Genomic DNA, 20,002 nt, shown 5'->3' on the forward strand with positions numbered 1-20,002 from the left:
GTCTTGCTCAAGCTGATTCACTATTTAAGGTGCTATGGAACAGCACATTGTGAAGACATCAGAAACAGACTCACTGCTGATCTTAGGCTGGAAAGAAGATAAAGGTAGATCATTGCTGAAGTAGTTAAAGATGATTATTTAGAGGATACTGTTCAGAAAAGCTCCTGTAGTAATGCACTGGGTTTGAGATGATCGACTCAAACACAACCACAGATTTTTTGAAAATCAACTCATTAGGTGCTGGAAATCTGAAACAGATTTAATATACTGAATGGCCTAGTTCTGCTCCTGTATCTTAGGTCATTCATCTTTAATATCCGCTCAATTTTTCTCACACCAGTAGCACAACTTGACTTACTGAACATGTGAAGCAGCCCTGTATTTCACATCTAATATTCCTTTAACTGTGATCTCACTCTTTAGCTGTTCTCATTTTCCAGTATTCATGAACAAAGGAATATGTTCCTCTTCCCTAAATTACTCCATTAACCCACTGACTTTGCCCACAGCTCTTTCCTCAGCAACCCTGGTCTCATCCTATCAGAGTTAATCACTTTGTCCTGTCCATCACACTGCAACTCCTGCCCCCGCCCCAACCTTCCACTTAATTTCAATTTGTTTTCTCTGCTTCTTACCTTTGATGAAGGGACGCTGACTTGAAACATTAATTCTCTTTCTCTTTGCGCACATGCAGCCTGATCTGCTAAATGTGTCCAGAATTTTCCATTTTACCAAACCATCTTTGTGTGACATATGACATTAGTTGTCCTCAGTATACAAACAATTGTAATTTTACTCTGATTTTTTGAGGCTACCATTTGTAGCATCTTGTCCTGATGTCAAGAGTGATTACACTCACCTCAGCTTCAGCTGTGTCCTTGTTTGCTCCAGAGCTGCAGTGAGACAAGGGTCTGTTTTCCTAGTGGAAGATATCTAATTACACTGGTTATTGGGGACTGTACATAGACAAATTTCAATAGTTCTATGAATGCTGTGATAGTGAACTCTCATAGATGCACATCAGCAAGTATTTCTCCAGCAAGGTAAATAATTTCTTTAAGTACGTTTGTAGTGTGACTTGGAAGGGAAATGAAAAAAAAAGGCAGAATAAAAAGAGAGAAGATGACATTAAAAGAAGGAACGAAGAGTCACTGTGATATCTCCTGCAGTCCATGTTGACAGGTGCAACATGCCACTTTTAGTCAGGTTTGTTTTCGGCTCCAGCCAACAGTTCAAGTGTATGGCTCGTGCCAGAAATTTGCACAGCTAGCATCTGCTCGATACTGACAGCTCCGAGTCGCAGTGTGTTTCTGCACCCTTGCTGTTTTTTTTTTGCTGCTCGATCAGTGCTTCCATGCTATGTCACAACTCTTCTCTGCGCAACTGTCTCTATCAAGGGCATACACTTTATTTGCTTAACCAGTGTTAAACTGCAAGTTGCAATTTAATGTGAGCTAAATATTAAAAAGATACTGCCCTCATGGCAAAACTGTTAGGAAGCTTTAGCTTTGCTAAAGGAGAAACATTATACTCAGGAGAGGTGAGATCACATTCTCATGTAAATCATCGTGTTGTTTTCACAAATGAAAGTAGTTAATCATTTCATGGGAAATATGCCTTGTTAAGATAGATAAGTCATTAAAAATATATTTAAATAAGTCAAAGCTTGATCCAATTCCAAAGCTCTGAAGTGTTCCTTGTAGGGAAGGAGAAATAAATCAACTTAAATAATATACTCATAGCAGTGCATTTAGGATATGATGCACAGACATGCCAAAATAATTTGTCTATCTATATTTTTTTAGGCTGTATTATAGAATATAATAGATTGAAAAGAGATGCAGGACATTGAACTCAGTGCCTGCTGCCCAACCTGCTGAGTTCATCCAGCTTGTTTGTACGTCTTGAACTCAGTGCCTACTTTCTCCAATTGTTCCATTGATGATCGTCCTCGTGTCACAAAGGTAGAAATGAGGATGGTCGTAAAGGTTTGCAGAATATTCAATTCTCTTCATGATTCTTCTCCTACAGGTAACCCCCATGTTATGCTTGTTTGGGTAACAGAAAATCTTCCTTACAGAATTCAAAAATCACTACCTAAAATTTTGAGATGTGGAAAGTAATTCACTTACATGAAATTTATGTGAAATAAAACACATTTTTTGTTTTGATTAGTATTTTTGAATTAAATTGAACTGAATTGACTTTATTTCTTACATCCTTCATATACATGAGGACCAAAAATCTTTACGTTAGTTCTCCATCTAAATGTGCAATGTGCAATCATAGTAATTTATAATAATTTATAATAAATAGAATAGCCAATGTAATATAGAGTACACTCAAATCAGTATGAGTTCATCAGTCTGATGGCCTGGAGGAAGAAGCTGTCCTGGAGCCTGTTGGTCCTGGCTTTTATGCTGCGGTACTGTTTCCCAGATGTGAATGCTGATGTGATGCTGGAATAGATTGTGGTTGGGATGGATTGGGTTCCCAGTGACCCTACAGGTCCTTTTTACACACCTGTCCTTGTAAGTGTCCTGAATCATGGGAAGTTCACAACTACAGATGTACTAGGCTGTCCACACCACTCTCTGCAGAGTCCTGTGATTAAGGGAGGTATAGTTTTCACACCAGGCAGTGATGCAGCCAGTCCGGATGCTCCTGTAGAAAGTTCTTAGGATTTGGGAGCCCATACCAAACTTCCTCAACCATCTGAGGTGAAAGAGGTGCTGTTGTGCCTTTTTTACCACACAGCTGGTGTGTACAGACCAGATGAGGTCCTCGGTGATGTGGATGCCAAGGAACTTGAAACTGTTTATCCTCTCAACCCCGGATCCATTGATGTCAACAAGGGTTAGCCCGTCTCCATTCCTCCTGTAATCCACAACCAGCTCCTTTGTTTTTGCAACATTGAGGGAGAGGTTGTCTTCTTGACACCACTGTGTCAAAGAGATAACTTCTTCCCTGTAGGCTACCTCGTTATTGTTTGAGATAAGGCCAATCAATGTAGTACTGTCGGCAAATTTAATTAGCAGATTGGAGCTGTGGGTGGCGATACAGTAATGGGTATACTAGGAGTAAAGGAGGGGACTCAATACGCAGCCCTGAGGGGCTCCTGTATCGAGAGTCAGAGGGTTGGAGGGGAGGGAGCCCACTCTTACAACCTGCTGGTGATCTGACAGGAAGTCCAGGATCCAGCTTCACAACGCAGGGTCAAGGCCGAGGTCTCTGAGCTTCTTGTCGAGCCTGGATGGAACTATGTTGAATGCTGAACTGCAGGCCAAGAACAGCATTTTCACATAAGCATCCTTCTTCTCCAGATGTGTGAGGACGGTATGTAGAGCTGTGGCTATTGTGTCATCGCATTAAAGTCACCGGCAACGAGGTGTGCAGTCTCCAGTGTTTTGATGATCTCATACAGTTCCTTGAGAGCCAGGTCAGTATCAGCCTGCGGAGGAATGTACACCACTGTGATGATAACAGCCGAGAACTCCCTAGGCAGCCAGTGGGGTCTGCACAGCAACACCAGGTATTCCAGGTCTGGGGAACAAAAGCATTTGAGTGGATGCACATTCTGGGGGTTGCACCAAGCATTGTTGACATGAACCATAACCTTCCTCCTTTACTCTTCCCAGTGAGGTTTCTCGGTCTGTCTGCCTGGAATAGGGAGAACACAAAGGGCTCGATGGCATGATCCAGTATCTCTTCCATCAGCCAGGTCTCCATGAAGCACAAAATGTCGCATTCCTTTGTTTCCCGCTGATAGGAGATTCTGGCTCTCAGTTCACAAAGCTTGTTATCCAGGGACTGAACGTTAGCTAGGAGTAAGCTAGGGAGCAGCGGTCGATTTGCACCCCATCTCAGCCTCACCAGGACACTGGCCCTTCTCCCTCACCTCCGGCTCTTCTTCCGAGGTAGAAGTGATGCAAGTGCAGATGATGGAAAGCCACAATACAGAACGTGCTCTGGGAACACAGCCCCCTGTAAGCCAGGCATCACCAGTAGTACAGCAAGATCATTCAAATATGAGCTGATAATGGAAGCAATGTTTGCCTTGCAAGGCAAAGGGAAGGATCAGGCCAGGCAAGGATCATTTTCAACCAGTGAGAGCCGAGCCTCAAATTTTTGTGTGTGAAGTAAAGCCCCAGGTTGACCCTGCTATCAAAGGCACTAAAGAGCACAAACAATCGGACATTGGCTAGTGCTTAGCTCCAGTGGCTTTGGTTCAATTCTGACAATAGACGGTGCCTATGTGGTCCCTAAGTCTTTATGTGGCTGTTTGGGTCTCTTCTGCGTTCTTCGGTTTTCTCCCACAATCCAAAGTCATGCTGGTAGGTTACTTGATGTAGAACGGTGGCAGGAAAATAAGTAGTGTGTTGTTGGGCATGTGACAAAAAATAAAGTTACAGGGAAAATTAGTGGAGAAATGGGACCAACAGTTAGGCTCTAAAACCCGGCATAGGTTTTAGGGTTGAGTGATACCCACAATCAAAAACCATTGTAAATGTATATATACAATTAAACAAATTTAAAACTCATTTACATTAAAGAACACTTGAAAACACTGTAGTAATTTGATATATTTAATTAACTCAGCTTAAAAGAAATATAAATTACCCCATATTTATATTTTTCTTCACTCCACTCTGCTCCTCTCCATTGGAATTAATGGAGTTGCTGAACCTGTGCCAGGTACAACTGACACAAGTCCAGTGTAATTGCTGGGATACTGGGGAAGGAGGCACACCACTGAAATGCTCAACGTCAGAGTGCAATTGCTAAACCAGGATGTAAACATTCTCATGGGACCCCTGAATCTTTCTATTAATTTATTGAGATAAAGTGTGGAATAGGTCCTTTGGGTCCCTTCAAGCCACACCACCCAGCTACCCCCAGTTTAACCTGATTTAACCCTCGATTTAAACTGGCATTCTCAAGGGGGAGGGTGAGCAGCCAGAAGTCTTGGTAAATATTGGCACCAATGACAGGTAGGAAAGGTGAGGAGGTCGTGTAGAGAGATTTTAGGGAGCTAGGTAGAAAGCTGAATAACAGGACCTCCAGAGTAGTAATCCCTGCCTGTACCACATGCCACTGAGGGTAAGAATAGGATGATTTAGCAGATGAGTGAGGAACTGGTGCAGGGGGCAGCGGCTCAGACTTCTGTATGATTGGGATCTCTTCTGGAGCAGGTATGACCTGTACAGAAGAAGTAGGTTACACCTGAACCAGAGGGGGACCTATATCCTAGCGGGCAGGTTTGCTAGAGCTGTTCTGGAAGGTATAAACTAATTTGGCAGGGGGGTGGGAACCAAAGTGATAAGCCTGAGGATGGGGTACTCACTCTACAAAGAGAGGCAGTGTGCTGTGAGACCACTAGCAAGGACAGGCTGATGACAGGGCAAACTTGCAGTTAACAGGATGAGTTAGAATGTAAAAGGGGGACAAAATCAAAATGGGTGATGAATACGGGACTGAAGGTGTTATATTTGAATGCACACAGTATATGGAAGAAGGTAGATATAGGAGGGGTGATTGATAGGTTCGTAGCTTAAGGTAGAAGGAATCAATTTTAGAAAACCTAGCACTTTTATTTTTCACCCTCCCCTAGTGTTGCCACCGTGTTCTCATGGGCCTCCTTGGGTGATAAGCCTTTGAGAACGAGGTAGTGGATGACTGCACGAAGGCCGATGTTGTCCATTTTCTCAGACAGTGCTTACTTTCAATTTTCAATTATCTGAAGCAGAAATACCACAAAAACTTCAAACTTTCTGCACAATCACTCAAAGAGTTGAACTGCATGTGCATGTAACAAGAGCTGTATAACTCATCTCCTTCTACCTTAGGCCACAAAATTATCAATCACCCCTGCTGTGGACCACTTTCGGGAGGTCCAAGGTGTCGATTTCTACAAAGTATGCTCCACGATCGCTGGACTAAGTGTGTAAATGTAGGAGGGGACTATGTTGAAAAGTAAATGTGCTAGGTTTTCTAAAATTGACCCCTTCTACCTTAGGCCACAAACTTACCAATCACCCCTTGTACTTGTAGCATAGTTAGAGATTGGCAGGTATGATGTTGTGGGCATCACTGAGTCATGGCTGTGGGAAGATTATACCTAGCAGCTTAACATCCAAGGATACACATTGTATTGAAAGGACAGGCAGGTAGACAAGGGGTCGGGGTGGATCTGTTGTCAAAAATGAAATCAAATCATTGGAAAGAAGGGCATTAAATCAGAAGGTGTAGAAACATTTTGAATAGAGCTACAGAGTAAAAAGACCTGGATGGGAGTTATATAGCGAACACCAAACAGTAGCAAAGACAAGGTCTACAAATTACAATGGGAGATAGAAAATGCATGTCAAAGAGGAAATGCTATCATAGTCATGGGATATTTCAATATGCAGGTGGATTGAGAAAATCAGGATGGTGCTGGAACTCAGGAGGGGGATTTTGTAGAATGCCTATGAGATGGCTTTTCAGAGCAGCTTGGGGTAGAGCCCACGAGGGGTATCGGCCATTCTGGATTGGGTGGTGTGCAGTGAACCAGAACTTAAAGTAAAGGAACCCTTAATGAGCCAGTGATCATAATTTGATAAAATTCACTCTGCAGTTTGAGAAGCAGAAGCTAAAGTCAGATGTATGTATCAGTATTACAGTGGAGTGAAGGGAATTACAGAGGCATGAGAGAGGAGCTGGCCAAAATTGATTGAACATTAACAGGGATGACAGCAGAACAGCAATGTCTGGAGTTTCTGGAAGCAATTCAGAAGGTGCAGGATAGATACATGCTAAGGAAGGGAGAAATTTTCTAAAGGCAGGATGATGCAACCATGGCTGACAAGGGAAGTCAAAGCCAACATAAATGCAAAAGAGAGCAAAAAAAAGCAAAAATTAATGGGAAGTTAGAGGGTTGGGAAATTTTTTAAAACCAACAGAAGGCAACTAAAAAAGTCTAAAAGAAAGAAAAGATAGAATATGAAGTTAAGTTAGTCAATAATATTAAAGAGGACAGATACCAAATGTTTCTTCAGATATATAATGTGCAAAAGAGTGGCGAGAGTAGATATTAATCCACTGGAAAATGATGCTAGAGAGGTATGCTAGAGTAATGAGGGACAAGGAAATGGCAGACAAACTGAATCACTGTTTTGCATCAGTCTTCACTGTGGAAGACACTAATAGTATGCTGGACATTCAAGGGTGTCGGGGGCAGAAGTGAGTGAAGTTGCCATTGCTAAGGAGAAAGTGCTTGGGATACTGAAAGGTCTCAAGGTAGATAAGTCACCTGGACAAGATAGTCTACACCCTAGAGTTCTGAAAGAAGAGGCTGAAGAGATTGTGGAGGCAGTAGTAATGATCTTTCAAGAATCAATGGATTCTGGCATGGTTCAGGAAGACTGGAAAATTGCAAATGTCACTTCACTCTTCAAGAAGGGAGGGAAGCAGAAGAAAGGAAATTATAGGCCGGTTTGTCTGACCTCAGTGGTTGGAAGATGTTGGAATCGATTGTTAAAGAGATGATTTTGAGGTACTTGGAAAACCTTGCCTGATAAATCTGTTGGACTACTTTGAAGAAATAACAAGCAAGATAGACAAAGGAGAATCAGTTGATGTTGTGTAATTGAATTTTCAGAAGGCCTTTGACAAGATGCCGCACATGAGGCTGCTTTACAAGTTAAGATTGCATGGTAATACAGGAAAGATACTAGCATGTATAGAGCATTGGCTGATTGGCATTTGACAAAAAGTGGGAATAAAGGGAGCCTTTACTGGTTGGTTCTTGATGACTAGTGGTGCTCCACAGGGGTCTATGTTGGGACCGCTTCTTATTACGTTATATGTCAATGATTTGGATGACAGAACTGATGACTTTGTGGCCAAGATGGATATGATACAAAGATAGGTGTAGGGGCAGGTGATGTTGAGGAAGCAAGAAAGGTATAGAAGGACTTCAACAGATTAGGAGAATGAGTAAAGAAGTGGCAGATGGAATACTGTGTGGGAAGTGTATGGCCATGCACTTTAGAAGAAGAAAAAAAAGCAGAGACTATTTTCTAAATGGTGAGGATATTCAAAAATCTGGGGTACAAAGGGCCTCAGGAGTTCTTGTGCAGGATTCCCTAAAGGTCATTTTTCAGGTTGAGTCTGTGGTGAGGAAGGCAAATGCAATGTTAGCATTAATTTTAACAGGACTAGAACCTAAAAGCAAGGATGTAACGCTGAGGCTTTATAAGGCATTGGTGAGGCATTAGCTGGAGTATTGTGAAAAGTTTTGGGCCCCTTATCTAGGAAAGGATGTCCTGACATTGGAAAGGATTCAAAGGAAGTTCGCAAAATTGATATCAAGATTGAAAGGCTTATCATATGCAGAGTGTTTGATGGCTCTGAGCTAAATCTGTACACACTGGAATTTAGGGGGTTCTCATTGAAACCAAATAAATGTAGAAAGGCATCAATAGAGTGGATAGGATGTTTCCTGTGGTGGGGAAGTCTAAGACTGGAGGACACAGCCTCAAAATAGAAGGGCATCCATTTAAAATAGAGGTTAGGAGGAATTTTTTTAGTCAGAAAGTGGTGAATCTGTGGAATTTGTTGCCCTAGGTGTCTGTGGAGCACAAGTCATTGGGTATATTTTAGGCAGAGGTTGTTAGATTCTTGATTGATCAGGGCATGAAGGGATATAGGGAGAAGGCAGGAGATAAGAGCTGAAAGGGAAATGGATCAGCCATAATGAAATGGTGGAGCAGACTCAATGGGCCCAATGTTTCTGCTATATCTTAAGGTCTTATGGTCTAATCATGGGACAATTTCCAGTGACCAATTAACCTATTAACCAGTAGGTCTTTGAACAGTGTGAGAAAAACTTAGCATCCAGAGAAAACCCACACATTCCATGGAGTGGATGTACAAACTCATTATAGATGAGGTCATTTGAACTCCAAACTCCAACACTCCAATCTGTGATAGCATTGCACTACTACACTACCGCGGCACCCCGATGATCTTCTCTCATTTAGGAAATACCTACATGAAATTGCCAACATTTTAATGGGAGAATCTCAACCAAGAACAACACCATTGTGGAATCCTCCACTATTAATATCTTTGGGTGACCTTTGATCAGAACCTTAACTTTAAATATTCCTCAGTTTCTCCTGACTCTGCGATGAGGAATTCAGATTTTAAATCTTCAAAGTCTTTCCATCTTCAACAAAAATTTAGGAGTAAATAAGTGCAACTTCAACCAGCAGAAATTCTCAGCAAACTAGAGAACAGTGATAGGGAGAGAAACAGTTAGTATTTCAGGTCAATGGAAGGAATCAAACTGAAAGTCAACTTCTTAAGTGCTGCATTAGACCTTTGCCCCTCAATAAAGGCATCAGACATCATAATTTCCAATGATAATCTCCATCCATAATTTCTTGCTTCTTAAGCTCCTGAACCTTATTCTCTCCCTTCACCTCCTAGCGACTCCATCTATCCCTGTGGTCTGACCCTTTCACTATTCCTTCTGATCTTACCTTCTCTGATTCTGAATGATTGATTGGTCCTCATCAAAGGCCTCTGCTTTATCTTTGAATATCTTCCTAACTCAATAAATTCAATGCCTGTGGCAACGCCAAGCTCTTCTGATGCTTTCAGTTTTGTGCCCATTTCTTTAGCCAGGAACCTTCAAGGCTGATTGTGGACCCTTTCTCCTGTCTTCAGAATTCCTGGTCACCAAGATTAAAGTAGGTTGGAGAATACCTAAACCTTGCCTCTCACCTCATCTTGCTGGCCTTGTCACCACTATACTCTCAGTCCTGGTGTTGGGTCTTGACCGAAAATGTCAGCTATTAATTTACCTCCATGGAAGCTGCTTGACTCTGTTAGCTCCTCCAGAAGTTTGTTTTTTTTTAACTGGAGAATTAAAGTAATGGGCTACTGGAAGCTTAGGGTAACTCTTGTGGGAGGAATGAAACCCACAGACTACCACAACTATCTGTTCCATCAAAGATCAAGGTAAACTCAAGGAACTCCTCCTCTGACTGGCCATATTACAGCCCTCAGTATTTAATATTGGATTCAATAACTTCAGGCAAACTTTTCCTTCTTATTATGTTATTTCTGATATTTTTGTTTATCAACATGTAACATTAATACAGTTTATCTCCCTCCACAGATGCTGACTTGCCTTCTGGGTCTTTCCAACATCTTATTTTATGTCAGGTATCCAGCAAATGTATATCACAACTTAGAAACATTTTCTCCTCTCTACTTTGTCCTTATTCAGTACCATCTATCTGCATCACTTCTGAGCTGATTAGATTCATTAATTATCGCTGTTATTTCTGTCACTCTCCGTTGGTCACACACAAATTTCCTCAGACGGACCATGGCAAGCTTTCTAACTGGCTGCATCCCACCTGACATGAGGGGTCTATTGCACAGGATCGAAATAGTCAGCTCCATCATAGACACTAGCCTCTGCGGTATCCAGGACATCTTCAAAGAGCAATGCCTCAAAAAGGTGGCGTCCATCAATAAGGATCATCACTCTGGTCATGTCTTGTTCTCATTGCTACCATCAGGTAGGAGGTACACAAGCCTGAAGGCACACACTCAACAATTCAGGAACAGCTTCTTTCCCTCTGCCATCTAATTTCTGAATAGACATTGAACTCATGAACACTATCTCACTACTTCTTTACTTTTGCACTACTTACTTAATTGAACTACTTAATATATACACTTACTGTAATTCACATTTTTCTATTATTATGTACTGCATTATACTGCTTCTGCAGAGTTAATAAATTTCACCACATATGCCAGTGATTCTGATTCTCATTCTCCACTCTATTGCAGATTCCTTTCGTTTTCTCCTATTATTTTACTTAAAAATGTAAAAATAAATGAACTGTGAATTAAAGCAGGTTTATTGATTTAAAATTGTCAATGATAGACTTTTACTCCAATTTTGTGCAAAATTCAAATCAATAAAAAATAAAATAAAGGATGAAAACTGAGCCTCTGTTTGACCCGTCACAACAATTAATTAAATAAATCATGCCAGGCTTATCTACTGAGGTCTGATTTGGATGATCTTATGAACTGCATTTGCCACTGGTTTGTCCACTCCCTTAATCTGTCAATGCTCTTTTGCAATTTTTTTTGTTGCCAACTATGTTATTTACAGTACAATCTCAGATACATGATTTAGAAACTTGGGCAGGTGACCAGGAATGGAAATTCTTTTAAAAATGGCAATGGTTACGATTGGCTGAGCTACCAAGTTGTGTCAAGTATTGAACTGCATATTGTCAATCCAAAAAATGTTTTTTGACAGAATGTTGCCGGAAACTAAATAATTTCTATCAATTATTGGAGCATTTTAATTCGTGTTTTACTAACCAGCGTTAGAAGGAGGCGGCAGGCAACAACATTGAGTGGGCTGACGGCTCGAGGGACGAGCAATGCAGGTGACGGATCAACAGAAGTGAAAAAAAGTTTTGTCAAATATTGGTTTTAAGAAAGGGAAACAATTACTTCCATTTAAAAGTGAATAAGCCTGGACTTGCAGAAAGACTATCCCGTAAATAGCTTGACATATGCAGCTGTGGAAAGGATGAAGCTATCACGAGTACCCCGTTACGTTGTTTTGTACAAACTGTCTCAGACTTCCTGTTGCGCTGACGAGGGAAAGAGACGTGATATAGGGAATTGCACGAGATTATGAATCCAACTCTAGACTCTCGTTGAAAGGAAATGTTTAAGAATCATCTTCTTATTTATATAATACAACACAAACCGCTACAAATTACAGACAATTCGAAAACAGAGTCTTTGCTGGTATTTCGCTCAAAAGAGAACGTCTTGGATTTGAATTCCTCACAGATTTGGACCACCCCCACCGTTACTAATGTGAAGAGCCCTCCCCTTCGAGGGAAACAGCGCTCTCTGGAGGCTTTTGTAAGATCTGTCAGAAAGCAAAGAGAGATCCCATTTGGGGCTTAAGCTTGTTCTACCCTGACAGCTGTTTGATTACATTGTCCAACTCGTATTATTTACCTTTTTTTCTAGATAGGAATTTATTTTTATACATAATAATGCCATTTTGTAAGAGAGTCGTGCGTCCTGTGCAAGTTTGCCGTTTGCACGGCCAGGGAAGAACGCTGTCAACCTTGGAGAATCTGCTCGATGTCTCCAGCTTTACTTTGGGAAGTGTCCTGAGGCAGCTCTCGGCTCTGGCGAAGGAAGCTGTGAGCGTGCTGGAAGAGATTGAGCTGGAGATCGGATCTGTGTGCCACCGGGCGCTGCTGCTGGAGGTCCGAATCATCGGTTTGCACAGATACGTGTCAGCCCTGTCTCTGCGACCTGCTACACCCTGTGAGTACCAGGCAACAACATCTGTCCAGCTCCTTCATTAAATGGAAGGGTGGGGCGATGTTTTCACGAGAAATCATTTACCAAACTTTCTTCATTATAGAGATGGAAAATCCATGTGTTCGCGTATTTACTGTGGTATTTTGCCTGGGAACTGGAGTGTTTTGGTATGATTTGTTGATACCTCACTGATTGATTGAATACGTTTCCTTAATTCTGTTATGTTTAATGAGCGCCGAATTGTGGCAGTTCTTGCAGGAAAACAGTAAAGGAATCACGATTACATGCTTAGATATGATGCATTATTTGAGTTCTATTACTTTGTGAATGAATTTGTACTGTTAGGCTACTTCTGGGAATCGTTACGGGTTCAGGACTGTCTCCCGGCTGAACTATCAGCTTGGTGGAAATTTGTCCTGAATCGTGCAAGGAGATTTGGAGACAACTTAATTTGAATATCCGGTATTCCAATTGCCATCTGACTGATTTACTTGGCCCAGGAAGCGTACAGATTAAATTTTTGATCTGCTTTGAGTTTCTCGATCTCAGCAAGATAGCGACAGGGGAGAGACAGGTTACTCTAGTTCCCCCAGACTACGGCTGAGAGGCAGGATTCCTGCGCTCGACAACATGCCAGTGTCTGTTGCTGACGGTGTTCAAGCTCCTGTGATGATTCCCTGTCTCTGGTAAAAGATCTGGCACGTGATCAAAGTCCACTTTCACTTGTAGGAACTAAACCCAAGGCAGCAACATCCAGTAAGTTGGAGAGACAAATGAAGAGCAAAATTGTTTTTTTATTCAAGTCATTGATGTGTTAAATGGCATTATTACACGGTACAATGGCACACTGGTACAGCTGTGAATTTAGAGACTAAAGAGTTAACTAAAGAGTTAACTAAAGAGAACTCTGCCTGGAGCTTGCATGTTTCTCCAAGTATTTTGGTTTCTTCCTTTATCCCAAGGATTGGCTGCACCAAATTTCCCCCAAGTGTTTTGGTGTATTATAGAATCTGGGTGAAAGTTGATGGCATTGTAGGAAGCATTAAATGGGATTATAGGATACCGGGTGGGCAGAAGAGGCGGAAGGGCTATACTGTACCCCTAATCAGTTGACTGGTTGCATGATAGTCTCCCCTCTATAGAAGGCATAGTAGGGCACTATGGAATAGGTTCCTTGTCCACCTCAGCTCACAAGAATTTTATAATTGAGACTGTGCCTTATCACAAGCATCACAAAGTTCAGGATCTGTGATTTGCATGTTTTTTGTTTAACTGCATAACCAACTCCATAACATATCAAGGCTACTTTCTTCCTGCCTTAATACTGGTTGATTCAAAGGTTAAGTTCAACGTTCAAAGTAAACTTAATATCAAAGAACGTATATGTCACCGAATACTACCCTGAGACTAATTTTTGTGTAGGTATTCGCAGTAAAACAAAAAAAAACACACAAAGACTGACAAATAACCAATGTGCAAAAGAAGACAAACTGTTCAAATACAAACAGACACAGATAATAATGATGATAATGCTGAGAATATGAGTTATAGAGTCCTTGAAAGTGAGTCCTTAGGTTGTGTTCAATGGTTAGTTCAGTGTTGTTCAAAGTGCAAAGTACAAAGTAAATTTATTATCAAAGTACATTTATGTCACCATATACAATCAGGAGATTCATTTTCTTGTGGCATACTCAATAAATCTAGTAACCATAATAAAATCAATGAAATACTGCACCAACTAGGCAAACAGCCAATGTGCAAAAGACACCAAACTGTGCGAATACAAAAGAAAAAATCAATAATAATAATAACAAATAAACAAATATATATCAAGCAATATATATAGCAATAAATATCAAGAACATGAAATGAAGAGTCCTTGAAATTGAGCCAATAGGTTATGGGAACATTTCAGTGATAGGGCAAATGAAGTTGATGAAGTTATCCAATCTGGTTCAAGAGCCTGAAGGTTGAGGGGTAATAACTGTTCCTGAACCTGGTGATGTGGGACCTCAGGTTCCTGTACCTCCTTCCTGATGGTAGCAGTGAGAAGAGAGCATGGCCAGGGTGGTAGGGGCCCTGGATGATGGATGCTACTTTCTTCTGGCAGCACTCTTTGTAGATGTGCTCAATGGAGGGGAGGACTTTTCCTGTGATAAAGGGGGCTTCATCCACCACTTTTTATAGGCTTTTCCATTCTTGAGCATTGGTCTTTCCATATCATGTCGGTCAGGATACTCTCCACTGTGGATCAATAGAAGTTTGGTGTATTCGACTCTGCACCAGATTCAATTGTTCTAATTTACCTTCCACACTGTGTTTACTCAAAGTCATGCAAGGTCCTCTGTCCATGTTTTGAGTCTGCCCAGGTTCTACTCCTCAATACCTTATATTAGCTCCCAGTGTGTCCATACCTTAAATTTAAAAGTCTCATCTTCTCATCTTTTTTGTTGTCCATCATTGGACACGGCAACTTCATTTGTTTAGATTCTGGGCTTCTGAATTTCTTCTTTTGTGTCTTTTCCTTTCCTCATTCCAGATACTCCTTGAAACTTCCAATCTATCTAAGATTTTACTTTATTTCAAGTTTTGTCTAGTTATGATCCTATAAGATATCCTGTGAAATTTAATTAAGGGAGCTATATAATGGGAGGATATTATTGGTGAACTTAATATTGGTATTTCTGCTGCATTGGAATCCTTCTCCCTAAAATTGCTGGATGTGAATCATCCAAAGGCAGAAATCAGTTGATCGAAGTGAGCAATAGAAATAAAACTATCACCCTTGAGTTCAAAGTTCAAAGTTTAAAGTACCAGTGTATAAACGTGATGCTGCCTATACTTCCCATTGGTGTATCCGTTATTAATATTTCTGAATTCCCATTCAAATGAGCTATTTTTGTCAGTAATTGCATCCTATATTGCAGCATTAACATGTGTCTACAAAGCTGCTGAGTTGCAGCATAGCTTCCCTCCCCAAAATTCCGAACCTTCAACTTTGAAGCATCAATTCTTTACACTGTAAATATTACTGAGAACAAAAGCAGATGTCAGATATTTTAAATCTGAGACGTCAAAATACATAGAAAGTACAAGCTAGAAACAGGCCATTTCACTTGACCAGGTTAAGATGGTGCTTGTCCTCCACTGAGCTGCAGGTTTAGTCCAGTCCGTTGTGTCTGTCCTGCTATATCACCTCATCACCCTTCTTTCAATTGCTGCTCTAAGCTTTTATTGAATGTTGGACTGCTCCTTCCTTCTGTCATAAACTCCAGTCATCCATCCATAACCTCACTGTGCCTCACACACAAAATGCTGGAGGAACTCAGCAGGCCAGGCAACATCTGTGAAAAAGAGTACAGTCGACATTACGGGCCGAGACCCTTTTGCAGAACTTGCCGAAGGGTTTTGGCCCAAAAACATTGACTGTACTCTTTGCCATAGAAGCTGCCTGGCCTGCTGAGTTTCTCCAGCAATTTGTGTGTGTTGCTTGTATTTCCAGCATCTGCGGATTTTCTCTTGTTTGGGACCTCGCTGTGCTTGTTGCTTTTATTCTCTTTCTTAAACTTCTGCTTTTCTACCATGATCAATGTTTCCTTGTTTTGGACTGTTCATCACTGGAAGACTTCTCTTTATCTTTACTATTCCCTTTATAATTTTAAACACGATCAGATCACTATTATAGGTAAAAGGACCACAACTATTACATGTTTCTTTATATTTACTGTATATTTTTTTGTTGTACAGGTAGTATCTACAGTCTATTCTCTATTGTTTCAACATATCTTCTATAACTAACACAAAGCTTTCATTTTGATTTATTATTACATTTAAAATGTTATGATAATACCACTTTATAGTATTTGCTTATTGGGCAGATCCACTTAAGATGTTCGTTGAATCATCAGAGAAACTCAAAAAGAGATGAGCTGCAAAATAGCATCTGTGAAAAGAATAGTTCAAGTACTGTTGCAAGGGTGGATTATGTACATGTCATTTGGACAGAAGGAAAACAAATGGAAAATCCCAAAGAGCCTAGAGCTCTGGACACTTTGACTCCATGATCATTTTCCCATGAAACATGCAACATCTGTTCATATCTTCCCACACCATTTCCCTAGCTTCTGTGATTCAGCAGTTTTCATGTGTTATATATGCTGAACATTTTTTTCGTCTCCTCGACATTGGGAGACTCAAGGCACATTGCCAAGCCCTTCCTTTCTGTCTATGCTTTCTGTCTGAATTTGTGGCTTTGTACTTACACTCTTATTCCCCAACCCCACTTCGGCAATTGTTTCTGGCCTCTCCCACTGTTACTTTCCCTGGACATTCTGCCATTCAGCTTGTTGATTATTGACTTTCAGCACCCTGTTTTCTCAGAAGTGGGAGGTGTTGGGAATATATCTGGGTGGAGGATTATTACTGAAAATTTTATTGCACATAACATTTAGTTCTGACCTTTCAGTTTTGGAATGGTGAGGTGCCTGTGTTTGAATTAACAGTTTTGTTTAAATTTTGATCATCCATTCCAATTTCATTGCTGTTACCTCTTTCTGGTTCATTCACAAGCACTTGTCAGATTTGATTTCGATGCCTTGATTAGTTGCATATTTTTCATTGCTTTAGTTCATAATCATTTGTTGTCCTGTGGCAGCTTAGGGAAGTGAACTTCGCAAGCCATCCACAAATTTATTCTTGTTCTGGATTCTCAGAAACTATTATTTAATTCTTTGACTTATCCCTATTGGGACTCTATGTTTCTGACTTGTGAATATTTCATAATTCACATTGACAGGGCTTGCTTTTCTGCAATTTTGATGTGGGATTGAAGATGGAAATATTACTCCTTTTTTAACTTTCTGCATGAAACCTGGCTTGCGTCAGACTTTCAGCATTTTCTACTTCATGTAGATTTCCAACATCAACTTTTTCTTCTATACAAATTTCTCTTTAAATTTTTGATTATAAGCATTTAGCTTTGTTACCATTATAAACATACTCTAAAACAGGAATTTCAGGTAGTAGTGCTTTAAACCCTTTCTTAACATGGTTACTTGATCTTACATGATTGAACAAAAAAGTTATTAAAAGTTAAGTTAACTAACTAGTAAATAATAGGTCAACATCACTTGGACTGATGAAATCACTGCATCATCTCGATAGTCTATTCAGTTAATTCTGATTGCAGGTAACACCCGGAACATACCTTTCATTGAGAAATGTGATGATCTTCAAAAAGCTGATACTTTTTATGTCTTGAATTGCTTGAATTTCCAGCATCTGCAGGTTTCCTCGTGTTTGACTTTTTATGTCTATATTTTTTACATTAACAGGGAGAGGGGAGAGCAATACTTAAAGTGGAGACCATGATCTTCTCTCAAATCATTATAGCCTCACTGAAAGCATATACATTTCACACCTTAAGCTCAAAATATTAAGTCTAAATGCAAATGCAGTAAAGAGTTTATGATATATTATTTTAGAACTTTTGCTAACAAATTCACAATCTAAAAGCTGCAAGAACTCATGTTTAGATCACCACTGCGTGATGAGCATAATGAAGTTAAATCCTATAGCCCCAAGAAATGACCATGTGTTTTGTGATTCACAATTAACCCAACCTCATTACAAGCATTATGCCAACTTCATGCTGCTTGCTTATTTCAATGATTTCAATGTCAGCCTGTGGGAAGTCAACACTAAGAGTCACGGCCAGAGGGCTAGACTGCAGTGTCACAAAAAGTTCAGTGACCTCATACAAGTGGCCAGAATCCAGGATGCATCTGCATGTGTCATGTCCCCCTCACTGAGTCACTGTATTGCCTAATCCATTACACCAACAGCACCTGTAACAGAATTCATTCAGCAAGTTCAGGGTCACTAGATTCACACCATTATGATTATGAGCATCATTCTCACAGCCCTCAAATTTTTGTACATCGTCATCTATTCATTTGTATTACCTGCATCACCCAGACTCACTGCACACCACTCCCTGGAAACGATTCCCCTCTTTTGAAAGCAATTGGAAGCCGTGGAACCTAACTGGAGCTGGGAGCATGTTCTAAGCCTACTGCGGGAAGTAGTTCCATCTCTTATTGTGTTGGCTGTCGCTGATTAGAGTTGAAGCCAATGGAGAAGACAGGATCCTCGGACATAGTTGTCCTCCTTTCTTCCCACCTCCCTTGCCATGTGCTCTCTTCTGTTTATAAATGATAATGGTATTTCTTACTCTGCCTGTTGCCCTCTATCATGACTTAATGCTTTCATGTACTAAGGCACTCAGTATCACACCTAAAACTACCAGTTCAGGCACTGCGACTGAGCATAATTTTAAGGATTTCTCTGATTATCAGTCAGTGATTGTCATTTAGTTGCAAGTGCCCTTCAGTACAGTCTCTGGCATTAGTTGACACACAGTTGTGCTCTACGTGAGCAGCTACTCCAAAATGGTACCGATAATAAACCTCAAAAGCGAGGTTTAAGTGCTGATCTGTACCACTTTAACCAGCTTCATCTGCTGGAACATCCTGCATGCTCCTGCAGCTTCCTACGTCATTCTGATTGGGAGAAGGAAATGAACAAGGAAATACATTCCTGCTCACTCTGCTGCATTCTTTTCTGGAAACCTCTTTTCTGGCTGAATGACACATCAGAGCAAGCCTAAGATTTGTTTTAATATCTGTCAAGGTTAACTGAAAAAAAGGACAAAAGGTGTGTTTACATACTGTTTTCCCAATCAGAGGACATTCCAAAGGGTTTAATTCTTAACTTATTTATCCCTGTTAGTATTACACTGAGTTTGTTCTTTCTTTGGGGTTTTTCCAACTCGGATTGTCACTTCCATTTCGTTCTTGTGCTTTGTCATCTCTTATATATTCGATTGTCTGACTTTGAAAGCTATTCCTTTCCTGACGCAGTTCTAGGCCAAAAGGAGGACAAGGAAAAGTTTAGTGAAGCGTTGATAATTGTAGTATTAATTTCAAATTGAGAAGGAGATGAGAGGGAGAGCGTAAGAGCATTGGATATAAAGTACTAGTGGCACAATATCTGGTATTCTTGCATTCCATCCAAAATAGGAGAGAACAACTGCGGGGTCTAGCATATAAAAGCAAGGGTGCAATGCTAAGGATTTATAAGGCACAAGTGAGGCCTCACTTGGAGTATTGTGAGCAGATTTGGGTCCACTGTCTGAGGAAGGATGTGCTGACATTGGAGAGGGTTCAAATGATTCTGGGATCGGAAGGCTTAACATATGAGGAGCACTTTATGGTTCTGGGCCTGTACTCACTGGAATTCAGAAGAATGGGGGAGGGGATCTCAGTGAAACTCATCAAATGTTGAAAGGGCTCAATAGAGTGGATATGGAGAGGATGCTTCCTATTGTGGGAGAGTCTAAGTCCAGAGAACATAGCCTTAGAATAGAGGGGCGTCCATTGAAAATGGAGATGAGAAGGAATTTCTTTAGCAAGAGAGTGGTGTGAAATTCTTTGCCACATGCAGCTACGGAGACCATGTCATGAGGTATATTTAAGGCAGATTCTTAATTAGTCAGGGCATGAAGGGATATGGGGAGAAGGCAGGAGATTGGGGCTGAGAGGGGAATGGATCAGCCATGATGAAATGATGG

The 20,002-nt window shown here is 40.7% G+C and overlaps 1 protein-coding gene across 3 annotated transcripts in view; it reads left to right on the forward strand.

Annotated features, from left to right (window-relative positions):
- The first annotated feature begins 11,996 nt into the window (after window positions 1–11,996).
- nhsl2 (NHS-like 2) overlaps window positions 11,997–20,002 on the forward strand; it is a 373,846-nt gene continuing 365,840 nt past the window's right edge. Inside the window, exon 1 of one of the 3 annotated variants that reach the window (XM_073058201.1) lies at window positions 11,997–12,375. In XM_073058201.1, coding sequence (XP_072914302.1) covers window positions 12,096–12,375 — 280 coding nt within the window. In that variant the 5' untranslated portion in view covers window positions 11,997–12,095. The remainder of the gene's footprint in view (window positions 12,376–20,002) is intronic. The other 2 variants (XM_073058197.1, XM_073058198.1) reach the window with 2 other exon arrangements.

Source organism: Hemitrygon akajei, chromosome 10, assembly GCF_048418815.1.
Source record: "Hemitrygon akajei chromosome 10, sHemAka1.3, whole genome shotgun sequence".
NCBI lineage: Eukaryota > Metazoa > Chordata > Chondrichthyes > Myliobatiformes > Dasyatidae > Hemitrygon > Hemitrygon akajei.